General features: G+C 41.1%; 1 protein-coding gene across 1 annotated transcript; it reads right to left on the bottom strand.

The window, feature by feature from the left end:
• Positions 1-515: 515 nt before the first annotated feature.
• EXOG (exo/endonuclease G) lies at positions 516-23,247 on the bottom strand. Its single transcript, XM_040590896.1, has 6 exons — positions 23,050-23,247; positions 21,656-21,805; positions 18,070-18,209; positions 16,223-16,299; positions 13,196-13,310; positions 516-1,103 (listed from the first exon to the last, which is right to left on the bottom strand). Exons 1-6 carry the CDS (start codon positions 23,195-23,197, stop codon positions 642-644), a joined length of 1,092 nt encoding a protein of 363 aa, XP_040446830.1. The 5' UTR covers positions 23,198-23,247; the 3' UTR covers positions 516-641.
• Between the last annotated feature and the right edge of the window lie 227 nt (positions 23,248-23,474).

The raw sequence follows: 23,474 nt of genomic DNA, 5'->3' as shown, positions 1-23,474 counted from the left end.
ATATATGAATGGAAGAAGTCTGCTGCAAATGACAACAGTTGACAGCTACTGACACGCTGAAGTATCCAAAGCACACAAGGTCAGGAGAGGTTAGAGACAATCTGATTTGGTTAACACAACTAAGTGAAGACTGTAAGGGATTCAGATTATGTCGTACAGATCTGTAATAAAAGATTTCTAAACTAAACATTTCCAATTAAATTTTTAAAAATCCCAGAAAGTACCACTGCTTCTACAACATCATATTGAAAGACATTTACAGGAAGAATTACATTTAAACATGTTCCAGTTATACTCCCAAGGTGTCTACAGTCTATTTTTATAATATTCCTAGAAGGGATTCCATACAAACCCCAAGTCTGACGTCTCGCTTGGAAAATAGCACATAGCCTTTTCTGGACGTCCAGTATCTATTCATGCCAGAAAGGGCTCATTTTCATTTCCCACATCTAAGTACTGCAGCAAACCATGTGTGTGCATCATGTTACACAAGAATGAACGTTATTCCAAACCCATCAGCTTCCAAATGTTTTATTGCTTTCACAACTCAAAAAAGAATAATTCATAGAGCTCTTGTCTTTGTGTTTGTCTGCAGCTCCCTTTTCAAAGTACAAACCCCAGACATCTTCCTGAGCAAGTACTCAGCCAGCTTTTCCCTCTCTAGCTGCTACTTGTTTTTCCTGTAGTAGCTCCTCTTCTTTCTTCTTGTGAAGTTTCCTAAGATATTCATCAGGCTCAATTCCTGCCTCCCTTAACTCTGCCATGGCTTTCTCCAGCCGGTGCAATGTACGGGCACTCTGCACTTTTCGAGCAGTGATGTACAATGTAAATTCCTTGAAGCCCATCAGTTTACAGGTATCCACTTCACAGATATTTTTAACATCTTTGGTTTTGTCCACCTGGGGGAAGAAAACTAAACCTGACATCTTTTCCAGATCTTCAATATTTACTTGGAACTCAGTGAGGTGGTGACTGAAACCTATGGGATTGTTTGGCACCACAAAAGCCCCCAGTACCAAGGGTTCTGTAGATGATGCGCTCCGTCTGGCAAGGATCACCTTGTATAGGTGGGATGGCACAGCTACATCATCCTTTCCGATTACCTGTCAAAAGGAAAGCTATGTTACAGATACAGATCTTATCAGTTGAAGGGGAGTTAAAAAAAAAAAAAAAGATGCAAGACTAATCCTACTATGTCTGAAAATGAGCCATGGCATATAACTACACATCAAAACCATGTGCAATGTTATCAGACCAGAAGCTTTCCACAGAGGGTAGAAAGTAGCTGGATTGGGTCTTGCTGGGATGGAGATAGCTTTCCCCGTAGCAGCCCCCACAGTGCTGTGCTTTCCGTTGGTAGCTCGAAAGGCAGCTAGAACACACCAGTGCTTTGGCTGCTGCTGAGCAGCGCTTGCACAGCATCCAGGCTGTCTCACCAACATGCCCCCCTCACCAGCAGGCTGAGGGTGGGCAAGATCCTGGGAGGGGACACAGCCAGGACAGCTGACCCAGAATGACCAAAGGGATATTCCATACCATACATCTGCTCAGCACATACATCCATACCATACATCTGCTCAGCCACAGCGCTAAGAGAAGGGGGAGCAGGGAGGCATTCATCATGATATTGGTCTTCCAGAGCAACCGCTATGCACACTGAAACCCTGCTTCCCAGGAAGCGGCCAGACACTGCCTGCTGATGGGAAGCAGAGAACAAATATTTTATTTTCCTTTGCTTCTGCATGCAAGCCTTTGCTTTTGCTTTATTAAACTGCCTTTATCTTGACCCACAAGTCTTTTTGCATCTTATTTTCTCCCCCCCCCCCTCCCTGTCCTGTTGAGGAGGGGATTGATGGAGCGGCCTGGTGGGCACTTGGCCAAGTCAACACACCACAGCACCATTTCTTTGCAGCCCCTTATATAGCTGTTCAGGAATGAGCTAGTTTTTTGATGCCTGAATCTCTCAATCAGGAAAAGCAGGGCAAAGAACGCTTCACTGCAGGGTTATTCGCTCACTGTTGGTAAAAAGTTTCCCAGAAAGTTCTCTGCTTTTCGCCTCTAACCCACTGGCATTATATTATACTGTTAAGAACAACGATGCAGTCAAAAGGTCAAAAGATTAGTCAGTTATTGCCTAAATATTTGTAAAGATCAGCAACAAGAAGCTCTGGTAGAAGAACGAACTCAAATCTCCCAAGCAGATGCAACTTCAGCTACAGCTGAAACTGAACCAGAACCAAATCTGAAAAACACACTTGGAAAGAGGGAGTCAGCCAAGACCCCAGCTCCCTGATCCTGGTGCAGATCCCTAAGTGTACTCTACCTGAAGGGATGGTAGAGCTCATTTCTCATACTGCCCCACACTGCTAATGCTTGGAAAGCTGTTTTCAGTAACGGTGGCTCTATAGTAAGTTCCTGACCTAACAGTTCCAAATCATATGCATTTTAATATGCATTTCAAATCAGCTCTAACTTACCTTCTGTCAGCTTTTTTTTAATCTCTATTACCCATACACAGGTTGCATTTAAAAGCTATGTTACCTAAGTAAGCATTTTTTTGAGGGGACCTGGATATAAAGTACATTCAGTCACTCAGTATCTTGGAAGAGAAGCTATCCAAAGAAAATGCACCTGTTTCTTCCACAAATCCACTACAATTCAACTTAAGAGCTTGTACATGTTGGGTTTCCTGCTGGGTCACTCAGACAAGGATCCAGGAAATTAACTGAAGCACTGGGAGTGGAGGATCAGGACTCTGAATTCACATGACATCTGTTAAAAGCTCTTACATGTATGTACACAGTAGACACCCCACCCTGGAATAAGGTGTCAGGAAGAAGTCCAAGGAAATACACCTCTTGATGATAAACATAATCTCTCCAGAATTCAAGATGTGACGCTCGTACATGCAATGTATTAGGTTTGGTGTTTTTTTCTTCAATATTGCTGAACTGAATCTGCCATGCTAAAAAAGTACAACAGGCTCACACAGGGAAAGTCTTGAGTTTTGCATAACCCTTCTGTGCAGCTACCCTTCTAAAAGCTGTACTTCTATTCTAATGGCAACAGAAGAAAAAGATACAAACACCTTACAAAAACTATAAAGGCATCTTATTTCACACATAAACCCCAGTAATTTGGTACTATTTCTAGCATATGCACTACCTGCAAAAGCAAAGACTGCTTGTTTTGATTTTTTGACAGTTTTTGTTAGATACAGTTAAAATACAATTTCAGAGAAAGCAGGTATTTATTTTACTGCCACAACAACATTGATAGAAAGTATTTTACAAACTAATTCCGTGTATCAGTCCAGACAGGCTTTGTCCATTCATATGTCTGATATAACCCAGTCACAAAAGAAACACTTCCTATGTATGCTTTATTCTGAGAGTATTCAGCACTTTGGCAAAAGAAAACATGTTTTTACAACTAAACTTTGCCTGTGGCTACTGAATCACCAAGGTTCACATCAGTCTATTCCAATAGTTAATTAATCTCAGTTACGAATTCTTTCAGCGCTTGAAGTGTGTCTTCTACATCTGTTGTCAGTTTTTTTACGTGACCAGTCTTAAAGACTTACTGGTTAGACCAAAACCAGAGAAAGTACCTTCAAGAGAAAGGGAAAACTTTGACAATGTTTTGTTATGTTTTGTACGATAATGTAGTAGTAACATTACTACTGCCTCTCCCAAACATGCTCTTAGATTTCTTTACTCTGTTACAGAGTATTTGCCTCCCCGTCCCCAAACTAGGCTATTTAATAGCTTTTCTATAGTTTAAACTTCTTTTCTTGTGGGTTGGGGTTTGTTTCTTGGTTTTGTTAACAAAATCGATCTTGCTTATGCCACCAGCCTTCTCCTAAATAAAGCTCTGCCTAGACATCTAACAGTCATTGAAACTGGTAAGCAATAAATAAATGCCCTATGCCAAATCTACTTTCCCTTTCAATGACAACAGATGTCTTGATAGGGAAATCAGAGCTCCCGAGTGTCAAAGCACTTTGCATTTAGCATTCAGCGTGGGTGAAACCACAGTTACAGCTCTGCAGGATCAATGGCATAAATAATCAAAACTGACTGATGCACAGGTAATTTTAAAATATACTAAAAACTACGCATCAACACATTGTTATACCTGGTGGGTTAAAACTGAATTCCAAAATGAATGGTGTTGGGAGTTTAACCTATCTGAGATAGGTGGCACTCAAACTGGGGAGTTTCTACATGCATCGTACAGGAGTGAGAAGGAGGGAGCCAAGAAGCATTAAGAACCCTGAGGGGGAGAGGAATGAGTTCATATTCCCATATTCACCCCAATGCATCCAGTAACTGACACTATTGAAGGCAGAAGGTTGCAGTTCCTTTTCTCCCGCTGCAGCGGGCAGCTTGCAGCGCCTGCCCTGCAATCCCACCTTCTGCACACTCTAGGGCAGGGCAGAAGAGAAGGGAGGCTGTACACAGCTGCACTATACCCTGAAGCTGCTGTAGCCTCCTGAGAGAAGGCAGTAGCGAGACTAAAACCTGTTCCCCAGATTATCCCTGGGCCAACAATCTCCTGACCTGCAGCATTCCTGCGCAGTAAGCCGCGCACTGCCTTTTCCAGGGCCCTTCACATACTTTTTCCCCACTATAAATACATGTCTGTGTACCAGGTCCTGCCCAGCTGAGTTCTCTCCCCTTCTCAACACCTCCTACAACCGCCCCCCGCCCCCAACCTCTGCCTGTTGTATAAAAGACTAGAGGAAGAGCAAACATGCAGATGGAGCTGCTACAAGTATCTCCAATTAGGGGGTATATAGCATATGTAAAACAAACAGGTGAATGAGTGTTGAGTGAGCTAGCAGAGGGAACAGGGGATTGAGTCTGAGGACTGAGTGGGTGGATAGAAAGGCTGGGGAATGAATAGAGCTGCACACAGAATAGTTAGGTATGAAATGGAAATGCTGAATGCCTGAAGTGGGTGTTAAGGAAAAACAGACCCCGTGCTTATGTAATATTATGCAAATATATACATTCTATGCAAAATAATGCACATTTATGCATAGTATATGCACCTATGAAGGAGGTAAGGAAAGAGAGGACTAGTTCAAAATGAAGGAAGAATTGGCCTTTTGAGAAATGTAGCTCTTAATACAACTCAACTCTACACAGGCAATGGCCATACACGTAATTTATGTACCACTTCAGTTCCACATAAGCTTTCTTTTGAGGTTTAAAATAAAATTTAAGTAGTGCACAGGCTTTATACTAGTTCTCTGAATAGCTGTAAACTACTCTAATTACATCACTGAGTTCTAATACTGTCAGAGTGATTAAAACAAACTTCAGCCTCTGAACAGCCAGAGTCCACAAGTGTCCTTTCCTTACAGGAATCGGGGCATAAAGTTCTATCCCCAGCTCATTCTGCCGGAGGAGAATACTATCAAAGAAGGGTGCCCAATTTCTCTGACAGAGTAAATATGCATTACAAAGAATATCTAAGTTTTGTCCTGCAGTTTAATGCTTATGTGAACCAGGCACAGGATGCACCACCAATAATTTATGCAGCCAGTGTAACCCAATGATTTCTGTTAGAAAAGGAATGCAGTTCTGGAACATGCCATATTTCCATCATTCTGCTCTGTAATATACCACAGTTTGCTTTTTTATGGGAGTAGGTAGAGAAGCTACAGATAAATGTTTCCATAGGCACCCCCCGCATACAGCTTGACAGACAGGGAAGGAAGCTGGATTCTCTAGAAGTGAAGTTTGCAACAGAAGCAATAGGTAGGAAAAACAAACTCAACAATTCATTTCCTATTGCCACCTAGAGGATTCTCCTACCTAACTACAGCGGTCTGAATCATTGTTCTGATCTGCACCATTTCATTTATCTCAGTGCATGCCTAATAGAGCCAGACAGCATATGCTTCTATTGTAACAGAATAGAAAATGGGTTAAGATTATCCATGCACAGATGTTGACTTTGATTTGTACTAGTCTATCCACAGGCAGCAGATGATCTTTCAGCAATCAATGCCTGAAACAGCTAGCTGTCACAGCTGGAGAAGAGCAGCATTTTTAACAGTATCTGTGATTCAAAAAAAAATTTATGTGCTAATACAAGCAATAAATTCCAGCAATGGCCTGTTGAAAATCACTACTGTCCCACATGTCTTCACACTACAGTGATAACAGGCCACAGGGTAAATTTTTGTGCAATCCTTCCATTTTGTTATTCCTATAAAATTTTGCTTAATCTTTCAAATTTTCAATAGCCTCATAATAGAAAAAAAAAAGCTATCAAGCTAAAAGCCTTCTTTTTATAGCATTAAATATATTCTTTTCCATTCATAATTTGGGAAAACAACGTGAAATTTCAGATACTATTTCTCTTCGTTGTCTGTATCAGTCCAACGTGAAAACATTCATTGCCCTAACTTTCAGCAGCTGCTTGTTCCTTTCACTTCTGCTTTGCTCTTACTTTCTTTGGTGATTTGGTGGTGGCTGAAGTCCTACAAGTGAACTGTAGTCATCTAATAATGCAACATTATGATAATGTAATTTTCAGCATAGTGTTTATTGGTTTTTATTATTATTGACATTGTTATTGACATTCCACAAGTGTGTATAAATTTGTTATACTCCTGGATGCCCAATTAAACGTGGACAGCTGTCATGAGGACAGGCCATTAAAATGTGTGCAATTCCTGACATTTAGAGATGTTTACATATTGCTAAAACAACAAACGTGTTGGTAAGCAGTCATACAAACTTAAAGAGCTCACAGGGACAGATAAAGATAAGGGCAGAAGTAATATGATTTCTTAAAACAGAGAGAACTCGGTGAGCTTTGATAAATCCGGTCTCTTAGCCAAGTCACTGGATGGGGATTTGTCTTAAGCTTGGCTTTCCTTGTGATTTTTGCCAAATCCTTAAACCGTTCTTGGTCGTAGTTTTTAAAATTGGAAGGACTAATTTGATACTATCTGGGGAGTGCTTAAGTATCACAGTAAGTAATGAAGACATTTGCTAAAGTCATGTAGGGTAAGTTTAAGCACATGGCATTAGCTAATTTTACCTTCGTGGTGGTAGTCAGGCAAATAGGAGGTAAATCCCTAAAAATGACAGTCTGGAGTTTATGAGAAAGAAAACGCCATTCTTAAATAAACAGGAGAAAAGGAATACATAAGGTGTAATGGCAGAACACTTCATACTATATTAGAAGAAAACAGAGTGTTACTCTTACCAGAAAGTTTTAAAAATACACAAATGTTACCATATTTTCACTTTATAATGGAGTTCTTAACATCTTCCCAGAGCAGTAACAAATTATCTTCTTCTGAAAGGGTAGGAGGAATTCTTAAAAGCAAGGACTCTCGAATCTGAAAGTAGTATTTTGCCACCTAGTGACTAGAAAATGAAAATCAACCGTGAAGAGCATTAGCAGAAGGAATTAGCCTTTCATCAGCCAGAGCCAGTTCTGGACTGGCAATTATCTGAGATTCTCTTAGAACCTGGTAAACAGAAATCACATCCAATAATGCCTTAACTGCCAGCACACACCGAAGAGTCCTTGTACCAGAGGGTACCATCATCAAATACGTTAAAATGATAGCTCCAGAAATTCCCTCTGCACTCTACTGTTTCTTCACTCTCACGCTCGCTCTGTATAATAATCTGACTTTAGAAACAAGCCATACTGCAAACCAGAACAGACTGAAAACAAGCATACACACAATTCTCTGTGTAACAGTGCTTCAATCTACGTCTGGCAGCAACAAAATTAAGACTTCTGCCGCACTTCTTGATGGACAGAACTCAAGGACATCATTCTTGTCAACCAAAATAAGACTGTAGCTTTCTCTGAATAGGCATTCATTTTGTTTTAGCTGTAACTTGAGGCATGATACTGATGAGGCCCACCAGATGTTCTACTGTAGATAATATTCTTGCTGATACAACCCCAGGTTTGACAACCCAGAGCTTTATTGTAATGTGATACTAAATTCTGTATAGAAACAGACTTTTTGGCATTATAAAAACTCCCTTTGCTATCAGTATAATTTTATTTACTTGATCATTGTGACAGCATTAACTGCCTTCACTCCAGTTCCTTTTGGATTTGTGTTAGGCAGCACTGATGCTGTTGATATTGTTTTTTCCCCAGTATTTGAGAGAACTCTGTCAGATGGCATTGAGAAGAACCGAGGGATGTGAAGGCAAACCTAGCAATACAGAAAATACTACAGATAAGAATCATAGTAACAATCTGCAACAACACTGCACAGCCAAGCACTCCAAAATGCAAATGTACGTACTTGAGGAAAATTTAATTTGTTATGGCTGGTCTGATTGCTACTGCCAAATCATTTGGCAATCCTAAAAAAGAAAGAAAAAAAAGAGATGGTACCCCCCCCCCTCCCCCGTGCCTAAATACATATTTATGATATTAAAAGACAGACACTTCACCACCACCCCCTTGTTGATTTTTTTTTTTTTTTAATTAAAGAGGGTGTGTATACACATTATGATACTGCATTTATATGGTGACCAATGACTACTACTTCCACAGAATCCACTTAGGTTACTTAACACTGAATGCGCTACAGTCCCTATCACTACTCTTCCCATAATAAAAGAACCTTTGGGATGGGTACAGTGCTAAATAAAAGCAACCCCATAAATCTGTCCTGCACGTTTGGTGTCTCTTCTCCTCCAATTTTAACCCACTGTGTATTATTTTCATTTGTACATCATGTCTAAATTTAGGGCTGACGGCTCCAGACGTTTACACCAGCTGATCTAAGATCTAGTCTTTTGTACGTAAGTTTTATGGGACGTGTATAATGGACCTCGATCCATTAGTTGCCTGTGTAGCCTTGAGCCTATCTGGAGCAGCCAACAAAAAGTAACAGTCCCCAGTTTATTTCCTCCTTTAACAAGGATTCCTTCCCCTGTAGCATCTTGGCTAGGAGAAAACCTCTACTACTTCTGAAAGTTGACTGGGGTAAACCATAAAGTACCATCTTATATGTGAGAGGTGCAATGATTTCCCAGGGACTTATCTGCCACAGACCTAGATGACAAGTAAGTATATCTTCTGGTACAGTTACCATGCATCTCTGGCACAGCCTAGTCATTCAATTTTGAAAATTAAACAGCAGATATGATTCCAGTATGAACCCAGTATATCACTAAAATGTACATTAAAATGTTTCTTCAAACAACAAACAAAATTTTATCCAAATTTTACTTCCATTCACTAACCAGAGCCAATTCTTCTTAAATTAGTATTTACTACAATGGCATTGGGAATAAGGAGGGTGAAGCATTGAGTGTGACACGGTAGAATTATTGCAAAATTTGTACTTCAAATTCCAAAATCTGCTGACAGAGGAAAATCACTACAGTGACAGTCACTGGAGAAGAGTAATGTATAAAACAAGACAATGTCATTTTGATTTGATCTGGACAAAGATGAAAAACCTGTGTCCGCCTCTCCCATGACATAGAACAGACTTTTCCTGTTGGCATTCTATTTTACATATATTCACAAAATATGTTTTTCAGCTACCAAGCATGGTCATCAATCTACTCTTTGCAATAAAAGCCTCCACTGCAGACAGATGAAATGACAGAACATATCTGAGGATACTGCAAGTTCAGCCAATAGATAGAACAACACTGGCATCTAAGGAGTTCAAGGTTAATTCCCTTTCTGGAATTAAACAACAAATGGTACCAGAGTCCAAGCAGGAACTGGGAACAATGCCATGACCGATGCTCTGTTGTTCCTCTATAGTGATCTAAAAATAACCTTTTTGGATGTCTGATGAGAAAAACACCAGCCTGTGAAGCCATGGATACATGTTTCACTGTTCCTTTAGTCAAAAACAAGGAAACTAGGATTGAAAAGAGGATCTGAGACCAATCAGTGCAGGCACATTCACTGTAGTACTTCAGTGTTTTCTTTTTTCCACAGTTCTAGTCTCAGAGAAGAAGAAAAACATGAGAAAGGAGCCCAGCCTTAGCAGTCACATTGTCAGATTATAGGTTGTAAATTTCAGTACTATTGTGTATACTGCAGCACTTCCAAAACAGCACATACAAAGGACACCTTCTCATATCAGCTTCATAAGCACAAACAATGAGGACTAAAAGCCTTTCATTTCTACGGCACTTGTTTGAACCCAGCAGAGTTCACTCTGAAAGACGGCTAAGAGGTACCTTCCCTTCTCATCAGCTGCCAACTCTTAGCACTGGTTTAGGGGCAGAATCCCAGACTACAACAATCAACGGCAATGGCTGCAATTATATCGAAGGTATCTGTTTGAAAAGAATTTCTCTCCAGTGCTTTGACAGGTTGTGTTCCCTCTTCTAAGTGTATGTGTTGAGATAAGAAGGGAAAAATAAAACCAATCCCAAAATCCAACACACCACTCCACTTTGAAGTCTCTCTCCCCAAAGGACAACTTCAATGACAAGCACAAGAACTTCTGCCGTAAAGAGATTTCAAAATAACAAAACAATCCTCACACTGTATTTATTTACACTTAGGAGTGTAGCCAAAGGGAACCCAAATAAAATAATTTAATGTTTTAAACAAACAAACAAACCCCCTCAAAAGTAACATTTTACTTTTCCCACTTGTAGACAGCATTATCTGTACTTAAATACAGCTTAAATACAAACCAATTTACATGATGAATCTCACCATAGGAAGCTGAGTAAAGGATTTATGCGTGTGGCCAAATGGTGAAATGAAAGCATGAATACCATCATGTAGCATTCCACCGTTTTCAGTCCAACACTGAACTTCACTTCAGTTTATATTAAGACCAAAAGTGATAAAACATTCATAAAAGACCAGAGTTGTCATCAAACCCAAAGATGATGAAGACATCTTGGCAACAGACAAGAACAGAACGATATGATAATCTAAGCAGCATGGACATTTTGTGCCACTATTATTCCGTCACCATATCCTGGTAGCAAGTTATTTTGAATAAAAGGCAGTAAGATGCAGTGCCTGCTCTTATTTCTAGCTGGAGAATACTAACATTTACATTTCAAAACCAAAATGGGGAGCCACAATAATTTCTCAGAAAATGTAATCTTTCTCTTCTAAGTAAACACTTTCTCTAGAGGAAAACTAGAGAAAGATGACCAAGATTAAAGTGAAGCAGTTCATAGATGATTCAGCTGCTTCCTGGAAAATCATTTCCAGTTATAAAACATTCAAGTCAGCTCAGGATTTTTAATTCTTTGCTATGTAAGACAAATACGTATTTTTAGGGATAAAAAAAAATATGCAATATCCTGACAGCTACAAGGAGGCAAATTCCAGCAATCTATGTGCAAGTCTGGAGAACTCTTATGGTACTGTTCTGCATGACAGTAAGCTAAACGCTCAGCTCAAGGCTGTTGAAAGGAAACATCTCCCTCCTGCTTCCAGCTATGTGCTTTTGGACGTATTCATGCTGTCACCAGTAAGCGCTGGACTCCTCTGTGTGCTGCTCTATCTTTCTAGGGCAGTAGAAAACAAGCCCAATAAGCAAATAAAGAGTCTGGTATGGATGGTCTTCTATTGCATTGAGTAATTAGGCATCTTGTGGAAAGATCTGACAGTCATCACTGCTGGCAGACAAGGGAAAGGACTGAAAAGTATAATGGGCAATGGCAAAGTCATCACTCTCCCTTTGGGTGACAAGGAACCACTGCCAGTCTAAAGCTGATTTTGCCACTAACATCACGTGGCATTGGTCATATCCCTTAACCACGGCTTATTTATCCACTTGCAAATGAGCACAGCTGTCACCTTCCTCACAAAGATGTGGTGAGAGCTGAAGTTTGGAACTGCCACTGAATATGCAATTATTATTACTGCATTTTCATATGCATAATACATGACTGTCTGGGGAAAAAATAACAACAAACCCAAACCCAAAGCTGTGATTTCATCACAGTCAAGGTTATAGACGTGCAGGTGGGGATATGAGACAGTTTTTAAAGAAGTAAAAAGGTAAAAGTGAACAGGAAAAATTAAATACTATCATGACTGCGTTCCAAGTTCAATCAAATGGAAATCACCTGTGTATTTATAATGGAGAAACAGTGCCTAAATCTTACCGCTAAACAAGCCAGTATTGAAAACTGAACATCTCTTTCTTTTGTGTCTCTCGTATCCCTCTGAAACAGGGGCTTGTTGTAGCAAGCTCATTCATTGCTCCTCAGAGAACTAGTTGGACAGCTGAATCACTCACAAGCTGAAGCTGCAGTTGATCCAAGTACTTATTTTCAAGGAAAAGTGTTTTTTAAGAGGCGCAAAATACAGCATTTGTTATTTGCATCATGCTAGCTTTCATCTAGCAACTGAAGACAGCAATAATATCTCATTACAGCAGGGGCAGAAGGTAATACTCCCTCCCTTGAATGCCTTACTATGCTCAGATCCTACAGACATCTAAACACATGCTCACAAACAGCAAATCCAGATAAGTAGTATTAATTCACCCCTCAACTTGATAGCTTTCCCTATCTGTCTGTCTATCAGCGATGGTTTCTAACAACTGTGCATGATCAATCCTACACCCTCAGGGTATTTTAAGCAGGTAATAAAAATAGTGGACCAAAAGAAGAAGGGGGTATATCAGTACCATGGACCAGTGATTACACTGCATCCACCTAAAACCCACAGAACTTGCAGCTGACTTTGGTCTGCTCAGAATCTCAGTTGCAAGGCCTCATCTAAGTGATGCATGCAGGATATCGGCAACCAACTGCTTTTGAATTAATGAATAGAAGTATTCCAATACCCTATATAGTTCTGAGAAACCTAAACTACCTTTGTATTGTACGGTCTCTAAAATACATAAATAAATCACTGAATAGATGCCTACATAACAGCAAAACCCACTAACTCTCTGCTTAGAGCCTGACATGTATTATGGAAATCAGGAAACAGCTTTACTGCAAACTGTAAACAGACATTTAATAGATCCCTCTTTGTAAATAAAACACATTATTTTAAAATTACACTTTTTCATGTGTAGGCAAGATAGAACATCACTGCTGATCTTGTGCCAACTGGTACTAGACATTCCCTACATTTTGCATGTACTAGGATATTTAACTTTGTTTTATCAAGCTACAGTATCACTTTTAAATAAATGTTACTACTGCACTGTTAACCCAGCAACATATATACATACCTGATAAGTAACACTCTTCTTTCCATCATCACTTGTTTCAGGCAAGGTCAGAGGTCCAGAAACTACCCAAACATCCTCAAATCTCTGGGTCAATTCCCGACAATACATTTCCATTCTGGAACATATTTGTCAGATAGGGTAAAGTCAGCTGGGAAAACATAATAAACTTTGAAACATACTGTGAAGGGCAAGATAAACATCTGACAGTTTGGGAGCAGTTTTCCAAACTCATGTGACTGACTCAATTCAAAGAGGGAATAATGCAGGTCCAAGTCCTACTTGCCACTTGTCACAGGTTCACTTATTTACAAATAGGGATGTATTATTGCACACATTTGAAAAAGGTTTCTGCAGCCTTACCACTGGTGCTGAAAATCTGAGTTCTCTACTTACTGCCACACTTGACACTAGAAAGATACCGTTGATGGTCACTTGGGGTTAGTAAAATACTTATTTTAAACAGCAGGTTGTGGCATTCTTACTGCGAAAGATTTTACCACGATACTCAATTTGTTATGCTCCTTCCCAAGGAACCAACATCCCATAACAGAAAGCTCTTTCTGTAGCTTAAAGTACTTAGGAAAGTTTCTATGCACCATTCCCACAGTCTACTTTTTTTTTTTTTTTACTATAAAACTATTTAAACATAGAGTAGTATGTTGCTTTTGCCTTTTAAACTAACTGATTCAGTTTACAGCATAAAATATTTCTCCAAATAAGAAGGTTTCTGGATCATGGCTATTTTATATAAAACAAAAGATTATAGCCTGTCTTCGATCTAACACCCCAAGTGTTAAATGAGTCATGTACAGTGAGCACCCACTGGTCCTTTACTAAAAGACAGAGTTGCACTTAAACAGACAGAGACCACAACATGAGCCAGATGAACCCAGCTAATCTGGCTGCCTCTGAAACAGAGAGGTTTCACCCCCTTCTTTGTTTCATCCCTATTCCTCACACCTCTCCTTTGGGCCACCTTTAGCACTCTTCATCTCTCAATAGCCTAGAACAAACTGTTTTGATTTAATGAGTTAAATCAGCTCACACAAATCAGAATTAGCAGGAATGAGCCCTTTCTTCATGTAATATGCCAAAGCATTGATCACAAGCTAATTTTTTTTCCTGCTGTTGTCAGCTTTGCTTCCAAGCAGCTCAGCTCCTCAGGCTGTCTCATGGCATGGCAATACAACCACCACCTGGCACAAGGAAAGAATGGGAACAAATGCAGCTAGGGAGCAAAGTGCTTTTGGTTGTAGCCAGGACAGAACAGATTACAGTGACCACGAATCACACTGAAGACAGAAAACAGCAGTTAAACATCAGAAAATAAGAGAAGCACGTGTGTTAATGGCAAGAGAACAAGAAATGATTAAAGTGCAGTTAGACCACACCACTGAGCCAATCTAATAGCTTACTACCTAACAGCTTGCTGAAAAATGCAGTCCTGCTCTCCCCTTTCCTACTGCTCCCCTTGTCTGCCCCAGCTGAAAGTCCTACTCCATCTTCCACATTGGCTCTGGCACTTATCTCACCAGTTGATCCAATTTTCTAATCTGGTAGAAACATAATCAAGCAAAACAAGATGCAAGTCAGTTCAACTAGGTTTGCAAATGGAACTGACTCCCCAAGAGTCAGATTAGTACCACAGCTGGAACTAGGAAAGCGGCAAAAATACATGGCTGGAGGGCAAACACCACTTAAAAAACCCCAACAGATTATTAAACTAAATTGTATTATTTACCTGCACCTCAGAAGACAATTCAAGAAGCAAGCAAGGAGAAGGAGGGGGAGGAAGAGAGTACTGAAGCCAGGAAGGGATACAACACACGTGAAACACAGTATCCTTAAAACTATTCATCACTATACAAGTGACTGACAGAAAAAGTGGCACCAATACCTTCGTCAAGCATTTAAACTGTGGGGTTGGGAGAAAGTGCTAATAGTTGCTTAAATGGTGGGGCTGATAGTGCCAGGGGAAATTTTCAAACACTCCCCACGATCCCCTTATTAGACAGAGATCCTGCTCAAGGGAAATAAAGGGGGTTTCCAACCTTGAATTAGTATAAATGCCTAGGTTTGGTATAAGGAAATTTTATGCTCAAATACTTCCAAGTATTAAAACAATACCAAAAAATCTCTTAACATGTTATAGCATTTTATTTGTCTATAAAACAGTATAACCTTACTGAAAGCCTCATAGGATTTTATATGCATTCTTGTAAAACTGGAAAGCAGTGTGTAGTTGAATGACAATACACTTTTGGTAGACTTTTAATACAGTACTGTATATAATTCTGCTAACCTTTCCTTGAGTGAACCTTGTGAAAACCCTAATTTTCCCCTCCTGTTTCTGAGTCTTAACATTCTGTAAGTCCTACGCAAGGAGCACTGGATGAATGCTACTTTTATTAATGTTTTCCTCTGCTCCCAGGAAGGAAAGAATACAAATCCTATGTGAAGAGATTTAAATTTATCAACCACTCACTTCACCTCAAAGCCGATCTAGCCAGTGCTCACAAGTGACAGAGAACCTGCCTGACTGCTACTTGGAAGCCAGCACTTGAAGAAACACCTAAGACCTGAAGTAGTCACGACCCAGTGGGGAGCACTCAGATCTTCAATTCAAAGTGAACCAATGTCCACATACAGAGATGGGAAGCACTTTTTTGAGGAAGAGGTGTTAAAGCAAGATCTAAACCCTTTCCTTGCTTCTACTGAATTTTCCTTGAGGACAGAGATGTTAAGCCTGGTACCTCTACCCACATCAGCCAGAGAAGTAATTTTACCTTTTCCAAAAATGTCCTTTACAGTTTTATTGAATAAATAACTAAAGCAATTGTTATACTGTTCTTGCACTGTAAGGACTGAGCTGCCTTTCATTTGAGAGAAAGTTCCTATGATCTCCACAGATAGCCTACAAAGTGCTGTAGAATACCTGGACATGAAGAAGCTTTATAAATATAGCATTTTTTGTTTATGCCACTGCCTGGTGTTTTTCACTTAGTTTACTTAAAAGCAATTTCTCACCTGTTCCAAAATCCAGCATTATTTTCATAATTCTGAGGCACGATGTTGGACAGATAAAATGTTTCAGCCATAGCTCTCTGCACAGAGAAAGAAAATAATATAATTTAATTTAAACATTTACAAGCTGAAAACACATTTTAGAAGTTTTCAGATCAGAATCCATTTCTAGTTTAGTCTTCACATGATCAACATAAAAGTTCACATAAAATCTAAGTCAGAACATCTCAAAAAAATATTTTGGATTATGAGGTGCATAACTGAGGTTACAAACCTTGCAAAATGTATCTACTTTTTGGGGCTTTGGGGGCGGGGGTTGACAGAAATACAGCACAAGAATGTCCAATTCTAGAGGCATAGGAATCACTATGTCACCCAGTGTCAGTTTCGTAACGTCTTTGGCAGTGACTAGCTACTCTTTTTTTTGAATGAGAAGGATGCTTTCACCCATGCTTGTCATTTATTTGACTGCCTAATGGGTAACTTTTTCTTTCCCTTACAAGTAAAAGTTTTATTAAAAATATTCATCATTATTTTATAAATTCATAACATGCAGGTGATGAAATTATTTACGAGACCGTAATGGTCAAACATGTACATATCTGCCTAATTTTATCTTTCAAAAGTGTTATAAACCTCTCTGAACAGAAGCCCACATGTCTCCAGATACAAAGGTTGTGGCACTGAAAAACAACGCCCATGCAGGCAAATAAAGAAAAAAATTTCCAAGATCTTAACCCAGAATCTTCACAGGTCCTGTACTTGTCAGTGTTTTTTACATAGTACTTTGTCAAATTGAAGGGGCTGACAGAACTCCTTAGGATAATGAGCAAATACTACCCACACTAATTACAACTGTGAAATAAAAATTTTATAATCCTTTATTTGAAAGATTGTATCATCTCACTGCATTTCAAGCCAGGTACAGGATCTCTGCACAGGTAGCTCACCAGCAAAATCTCCCCAAAGACCACAAATAAATAACCACAAAGGCATTTCCAGTAGAAGTAAAACAACTGGTTCTTTCATCCACCACATGCCACTGCGCTGTCACTCTACCCCACCGCATACTGTTCTGTCTGGTAGAAATACAAATTCAAACTGCTTCTTAATTGACAAATTGCTGCATTAGGCACATTTCACAAGAGGATCCAATAAATCCAAGGCTGCTTTGTTAGTCCGCCAAGGCATTAGAGCATGCTTTTCTTACAGCTCAAATAAATGGCAGGTGAAGACATTTTATAGACTGAAAGAACTATGGCAAAAGGTGGTTCTAATTTACCTCATACACACTGCCAGAAAGGAAAAAGCCTTTTAAATCATCCAAGCAATCCCCTTGCCGATACAGAACAGTACTTAACAGCTTCTTTGCTCTGCCCAATCTAGCCTTAAACATCTCAGCACCTGTTGGCCAGAATGAAGTCACCGTACCCTGTCTCCCTTGAACTGAGCTTTGGAAGACAATTGAGGTTAGTCTGATGAAGGTTATCATCTTCATTTTACAGGTAGACAATGTGACATACAAGAGGTTGAGAAGACTTGCTTAACACTACACTGTTCAAGATATACTCACATCTTCTCTGCCAAACAAGCTAATCAAGGTGTAATTTGATGAAGTATGTCACCAGAGCATGCACCTGATTTAGATGCCTGAAGCAGACTGTGAGAGCATCTACAGTGCTCAGTCAGGAACAGACCTTGTAACTCCAAGTCCAGATCTGTGCATCAATAATGAGATCATGTTCCATCTCAAAACAAACTGTAAAAGGAACACTGCACATTACTTTAAAGGGTCTTTTGACCCTTTCTGACTGAAAAACACAAATTAAAAAGAAAAAATAAAATCCTACTGTTGAAAATTTGTTATCTCCCGCTGGTGCCATGTGTCCTCGTGACCATCCGCTCCCAAGGTAATCTTCATTGACAGCACTAAACATTAGAGGGATGTTAGGATCTGGTCTGAATTTACAGTGCCTTCGGTCCGCACTGCCTGAGGAATAACACACCAAATTGTTAGGTTATCATTAAACCATCATAAAAACAAGACAAAAAACTGGTTCTGTCCCATCTTGCCAAGTGACCCAAGCTTAAGGATTCCACACATTCATCTAAATTGGGTATTTGTCTTCTCAACCATAAAAAAGAATAACTCTGCTTAAATACCTGTGCTTCAGTTCTCAATCCGTCCCTACTATACACTGGAAATTCTAACATGCTTTTATAGAGAAAAAGCAAAATACTTTGGCCTTATCATAAATACAGGCACATTAAAGGCAAGATTGCTAAAGATATAAACCAGTATATATTCACTCTTTAGGACAATTAAGATACACAGATCTTCACTACAACCATTTCTTCTTTTTCCAAGCCTAGCCTGAAGTAGGATGGGTATATTTTTATAAAATTAGACTTTGTAAAATAATAAGACTTTCTCTTGAATGGGTTAAGTAATTTGTTCTTCATGAACACAGAAATAAACATAGAGCTTTCCTGTTCCTTTCCAAGATTCCCCTTCTGCCTGTCCAGACATTTGGGAAATGTCCACAAAAATGACTAGGCCTAAAGTCTTCTGGTAGACAACAACATTTTGCGGGGAGGGTTGGGAGGGGCGCTAACTTAACTGTTGCAGAGTTGGCAGCCCATTCTAAGTTGCTGTCTTCACTGGGGAGCCTGTGCCTTCTTCCCAGGTTTACTGGTCATACACCTACGTTTGTGTCCTTCCACTGCGTGAAGTCCCAGTCAACTCCTTGGAAAAGAAATTACGCTGAGTAGGCTGCAACTTTGAGACTGCTTCATCCCAAACACTGACTGCCTCCTTGGAAAAGTGATGGTCAGAAGAGCCCTGCATGAATTACTCTGGCACTGACAACCTCCTGTAACACACCATCTTTCTTAGGAAACAGCTTGGGACCTAAGAACTTCCATAGTTAAGGAAGCTGCTCTAGAGAAGCAGCAGAGGTACGTGCAAGGGCTAACTCAGCTGTGCCTGTGCAAGGGCTCCACACAGGGAGTGGCACAGCATGCAGCTGGAAAATAACTGGCTTAGAGCACCATCACTGTGTCCACATTTTTTTCTCCAAAATGACAATATAATTCGAAGTATCTACAGCATACTGATTTCTTTCTTTATAAAATTCAGGGTGTCATCTTAGGCATAATTTCATAGATGCAATATACAGGACTGGTTTATAGTCTCTTTTCATTTAAGCATGAATCCGGGCCTGTACACACCAGAGAATTTTCCTCAAACTCAGCAGTTTATAGAGCACCTCCTGTTGCTATACAACGCGAATGGCAATTTTCAACAGTGATCACTGCTAGCTGTTAAAACTATTCTTTCTTCTATAGCCAACTGTGCATGCACAGGCAAACTGCAGCACTCTGGCTTTTTTGTCATGTCAATACTATCACTGAGCACGTTTGCACCCTACGCTTCCTTGTGCTCCATACTGAGAAAAAAAGTGTGGTACATGTCTCCATTTGGCAGCTCTTTGAAGAACACAAGGATACGCAAAGACCACAAGGAAGAAGGGAAGAGGCGGACAATGAGCATGCATATGGATAATGCATTTCTTGGAAAACAGTGCCTGTAAGCAATTTCCTCTTTGCATAAGTCCATGGAGGTGATGTCAAAACATAGTGGTCAGAGCACCTTTATGCACTGCAGGTAGAAGGAAGGAGCTTCACCTCTCTTTTATTTTGGTAAAGCATGTGACATGATACTTCAACACAGGAGTGATGCTTAGGAAGCCACACGGACAAGTTTATCAGTGTGCAAAACAACAGAATTCTTATTTAAAAAAAATCCTATTTAATCTCAGTATTTACGACAAAGTGTAATCTATCAATTAAACTTGAAAAACAGAAAAATATATCCTTATTTATTTTGTGTTCACTGCTCTGACGAAAACAGCTAATTTCTTCTGTAACCAATTTTGTACATCTCATATACATGTAAAGATAATTTCTTTCCACTATGTTTTTTAACCATTTAAGTTCTTACTTATCAATAAAGTACATTTTTTTACATCACAGCCTTTTAAAAATCCGGAACACCAAAGGTTTTCGTGACCTTCCCCGAACAACACAGTTCTACCTCAAATCTCAATTGGAGTAGCTATCAGACATAAATCAAGAGTTGAATGCCTCAAGATGCTTGATCTCAGCTTGCAGGTTACTTGTATCTGATCATTTGGAAAACATTTTAGCAATTCGGCTATTAAGGCCCACTTGAAAGTAAGCCTGGCATTACTGCTTTCTTCTCAGAAAACAAGTGGAATCAATGATGCTACTTAGGGGTTGGTTATAAATATTTTCAGGATCACGCTTTTAATTTTGAAAGGTAATTTGAAGACAGTGATTAAGATATATTTAGAGGGCTACTGCATTCATAAAACATTTTACAATTATACAGTTACCTCCATTACTAATAATTTGCCTTATAAAAACTGAACTAATGCTATAAACTTAATTTACAATGACTGTATACTTCTCATATTTCATTCACTACTGACAGCAAAAAAAATCACTGAGCCTCTGTCTTGCATAAAGAACAGGAGAGAGAGTATTAGATAATGCACATCAGAAAATACAACAGAACTGCATCAGCGTAAATAATGGCTGCAGTAAGTAGGTAATGCCCTATCCATCTTTGAACAATTACAGCAGTTGAAGTCCTTTGCTCCATTTTTATCTCACAAATGGACATTCCTCTTTTCTTCCCATTCTGAGCAAATCTCTACGATCTGCACATGAACAAGTCTGGTCACTAAAGGCGCTGACTCCACGAGCATTCACACATATGGGGCAGTACCTAAACTGGTATAAACTGGACCACAGAACTAACTACACTAGCTAAGGAAGCAAAAGCAATTTTCATGTGCTTCAGCAGTAACACTGATCTTTGCAGGTCTGCATCCAGTAAGGAAAGTTTAATTTTCAGCGTTTCATCTTTTCTCCATTCATGTTTAAAAGAGGTAAGTTAAGCTTCACTCCTGCAACATGACTTAACTGACACAGCTATATCAATCTGGTGCTTACAGACTGTTTCATAGCAGAAATTTCCCACAGAAGGTAGCTCTAGTTCTCCTTCATTCCTCCCTTTCATAGCCCTTGGGCCAAGTGTATCTTGCAGGCTTCAGGACATTGTACATCCAATACCAGACTAGTCCCAACAAGTGAAAGAACACTGAAGAGGCCTGCCAACCTGCAATGACAGATCACTTAAATCACTAGCAACATTAGACATATACTCTCATGAAACTGACATCCACCCAGAGGCACGCTGCCTCCAGTGGGATTGTGAATGGGTGGAAAAATCCATACCTAGAAATCACTATAGTATTTTTCTCCCTGCTTGCTCCTGGGTCCACCTTTCTGTGAACAGCAAAGCCCATTCTAGGCATCATAAACGTAAGCAAATAAATACCTACATACCCAGCATCTTCTGTTTTGAAATATGTTCTATCACCCATCTAGGCACTCGTTTTGCCTGGTCATAAGACAATGCATGATTTGTATAATATCTGGTCTCTGTTCCAGCTTCAGGGAATCCATATTTTTCCAGCAAAGACTCTTCTACTGGTTCTAAGAAGAAAAATAAACAGAAAGCCATCCAAAGATGAAATAGGATCAGAAATAAGACAGTAAGAAAAGTATGTCAGTGGATGTAAATATACTGTATAGGGAACTACTTGAGGTTACTGCCACAATTAAGACCTAAAAAAAAATATGGAGAGCTATCCAGTGAAACTCCCTTCTACAAAAAAACAGTTGTGCTTTTCATTGTGTCCTCACATGAGGATCTCAGCTCTAGGACCACCCACTCTACTGCCTACCAATATCTACCTAGCAATTGCCTTGGGCTGGCCTTCAGAAGAAAAGCTAACAGATACTTAGGAACAAATCAGTCAAAAAAAGAAGTTATGGACACGGGAAATCAAAACACACCCATCTCACCCTTCAGAGTTGGAAATTACACTCCTCCTCACAAACTGAGATGTAGGAGTTGAGCAAAAGCACAAGTCCTGCAGTCACCAGGAGTGTGTGCTTACACTCTTCTGAATGAATGAAAGCTTCACGTTGAGGATTTGTTGGGGTTTTTTTTGTTGTGGTTTTTTTTTTTTTTGCAAGTGACATTTTTGTCTCATGGAGGAATATTTACAGCATCTTACTGACTTCCTTGTCCTCCAGCCATCTGTTCGACAGCCACTTGTGTTTTTAGAGCCGTTCTTCCTGTGCTTTCCAACAGTCCGGTGCTTTTAAAGCCTTCAGGTTTCCCCCCGGGCCCGGTGCCCCCCGCAGCCCCCTCCCCACGCCGCAGCCCCCTCGGCAGGTGGGCCGGGGCCTTCCCAAGGGGACAGCCACCACCCGTGCTGGCCGCAGCTCCCCGGGGCAGCCCAGGGCACGCAACAGCTTAAACGTAGCTATAGCCCGACCTGAACTGCATGTTTAAAAAGAAATATATATATCTGTGTGTGGTGACGTTACGGGGCCGTTACCAGATCACACCAGGCTGCTGCTCTCCGCTCCCCACTGCCACACGGGACGCTTGCTGCCATGGTGGCACGAAACCCCCTCCCTGGCAAGCCACCAGCGCCTCGGCGGGAGCAGGTGCGGCGAGGAGGCTGCGTTTCCAGCGCAAGTTACAGCCCAGCATCCCCAAATAAGCCCCCCACGCCCCCAGCCCGGCGCAGGTACCAGGGAACCGCCCGCCCTCCCGCCCCAGGCTGGGAAAAGGCTCCCCTGAGGGGAGGGCGCCGGTTCGGGGCCGCACGGCTGTGAGGAGCCGGGCCGCCGCGCCCGGCCTCCCCTCTGCCCGCGGCTCTTACCCTCCGGCAGGGCTCGCCCGGGGACCGGCTCCAGCTGGCTCTGGCTGCGGAGAAGCCGCCACGCAACACAGCACGACACGGCGGCGCCCGCCGCGGCCCCGCAGAAGAAGCCGCCCAGAAAGCGGCGGTGCCGGGGCAAGGCCGCCATGGCGGCGGGCGGGGGTGTGCAGCCGCGGCGCCGCGCTACCCCGCAGCGCCCCCTGCCGGCTTGGCTGCGGCACCGCGGGCGTCTGGGCGCCATGGCGGCGGCATCGCCTCAGCGGCGCCGCGCGGGAAACCGCCGGCAGGGAGGAGCGGCGCGGGGTTTGCCCGAGAGCGGTGGGGGAGGGAGGGCGAAGGCGCGGGGCTCGCCCTCACGGGGGCCGCAGGGACCGCCCGGAGAGGGGCGGCCTACCGAACCGCCAGCCGGCGAGCACCGCAGCGTG

The sequence above is a fragment of the Falco naumanni genome, chromosome 4 (genome assembly GCF_017639655.2).
Source record: "Falco naumanni isolate bFalNau1 chromosome 4, bFalNau1.pat, whole genome shotgun sequence".
Classification (NCBI taxonomy): domain Eukaryota; kingdom Metazoa; phylum Chordata; class Aves; order Falconiformes; family Falconidae; genus Falco; species Falco naumanni.
The sequence above is the reverse complement of the archived record's forward strand: the minus strand, read 5'-3'. Positions and strand labels throughout refer to the sequence as shown.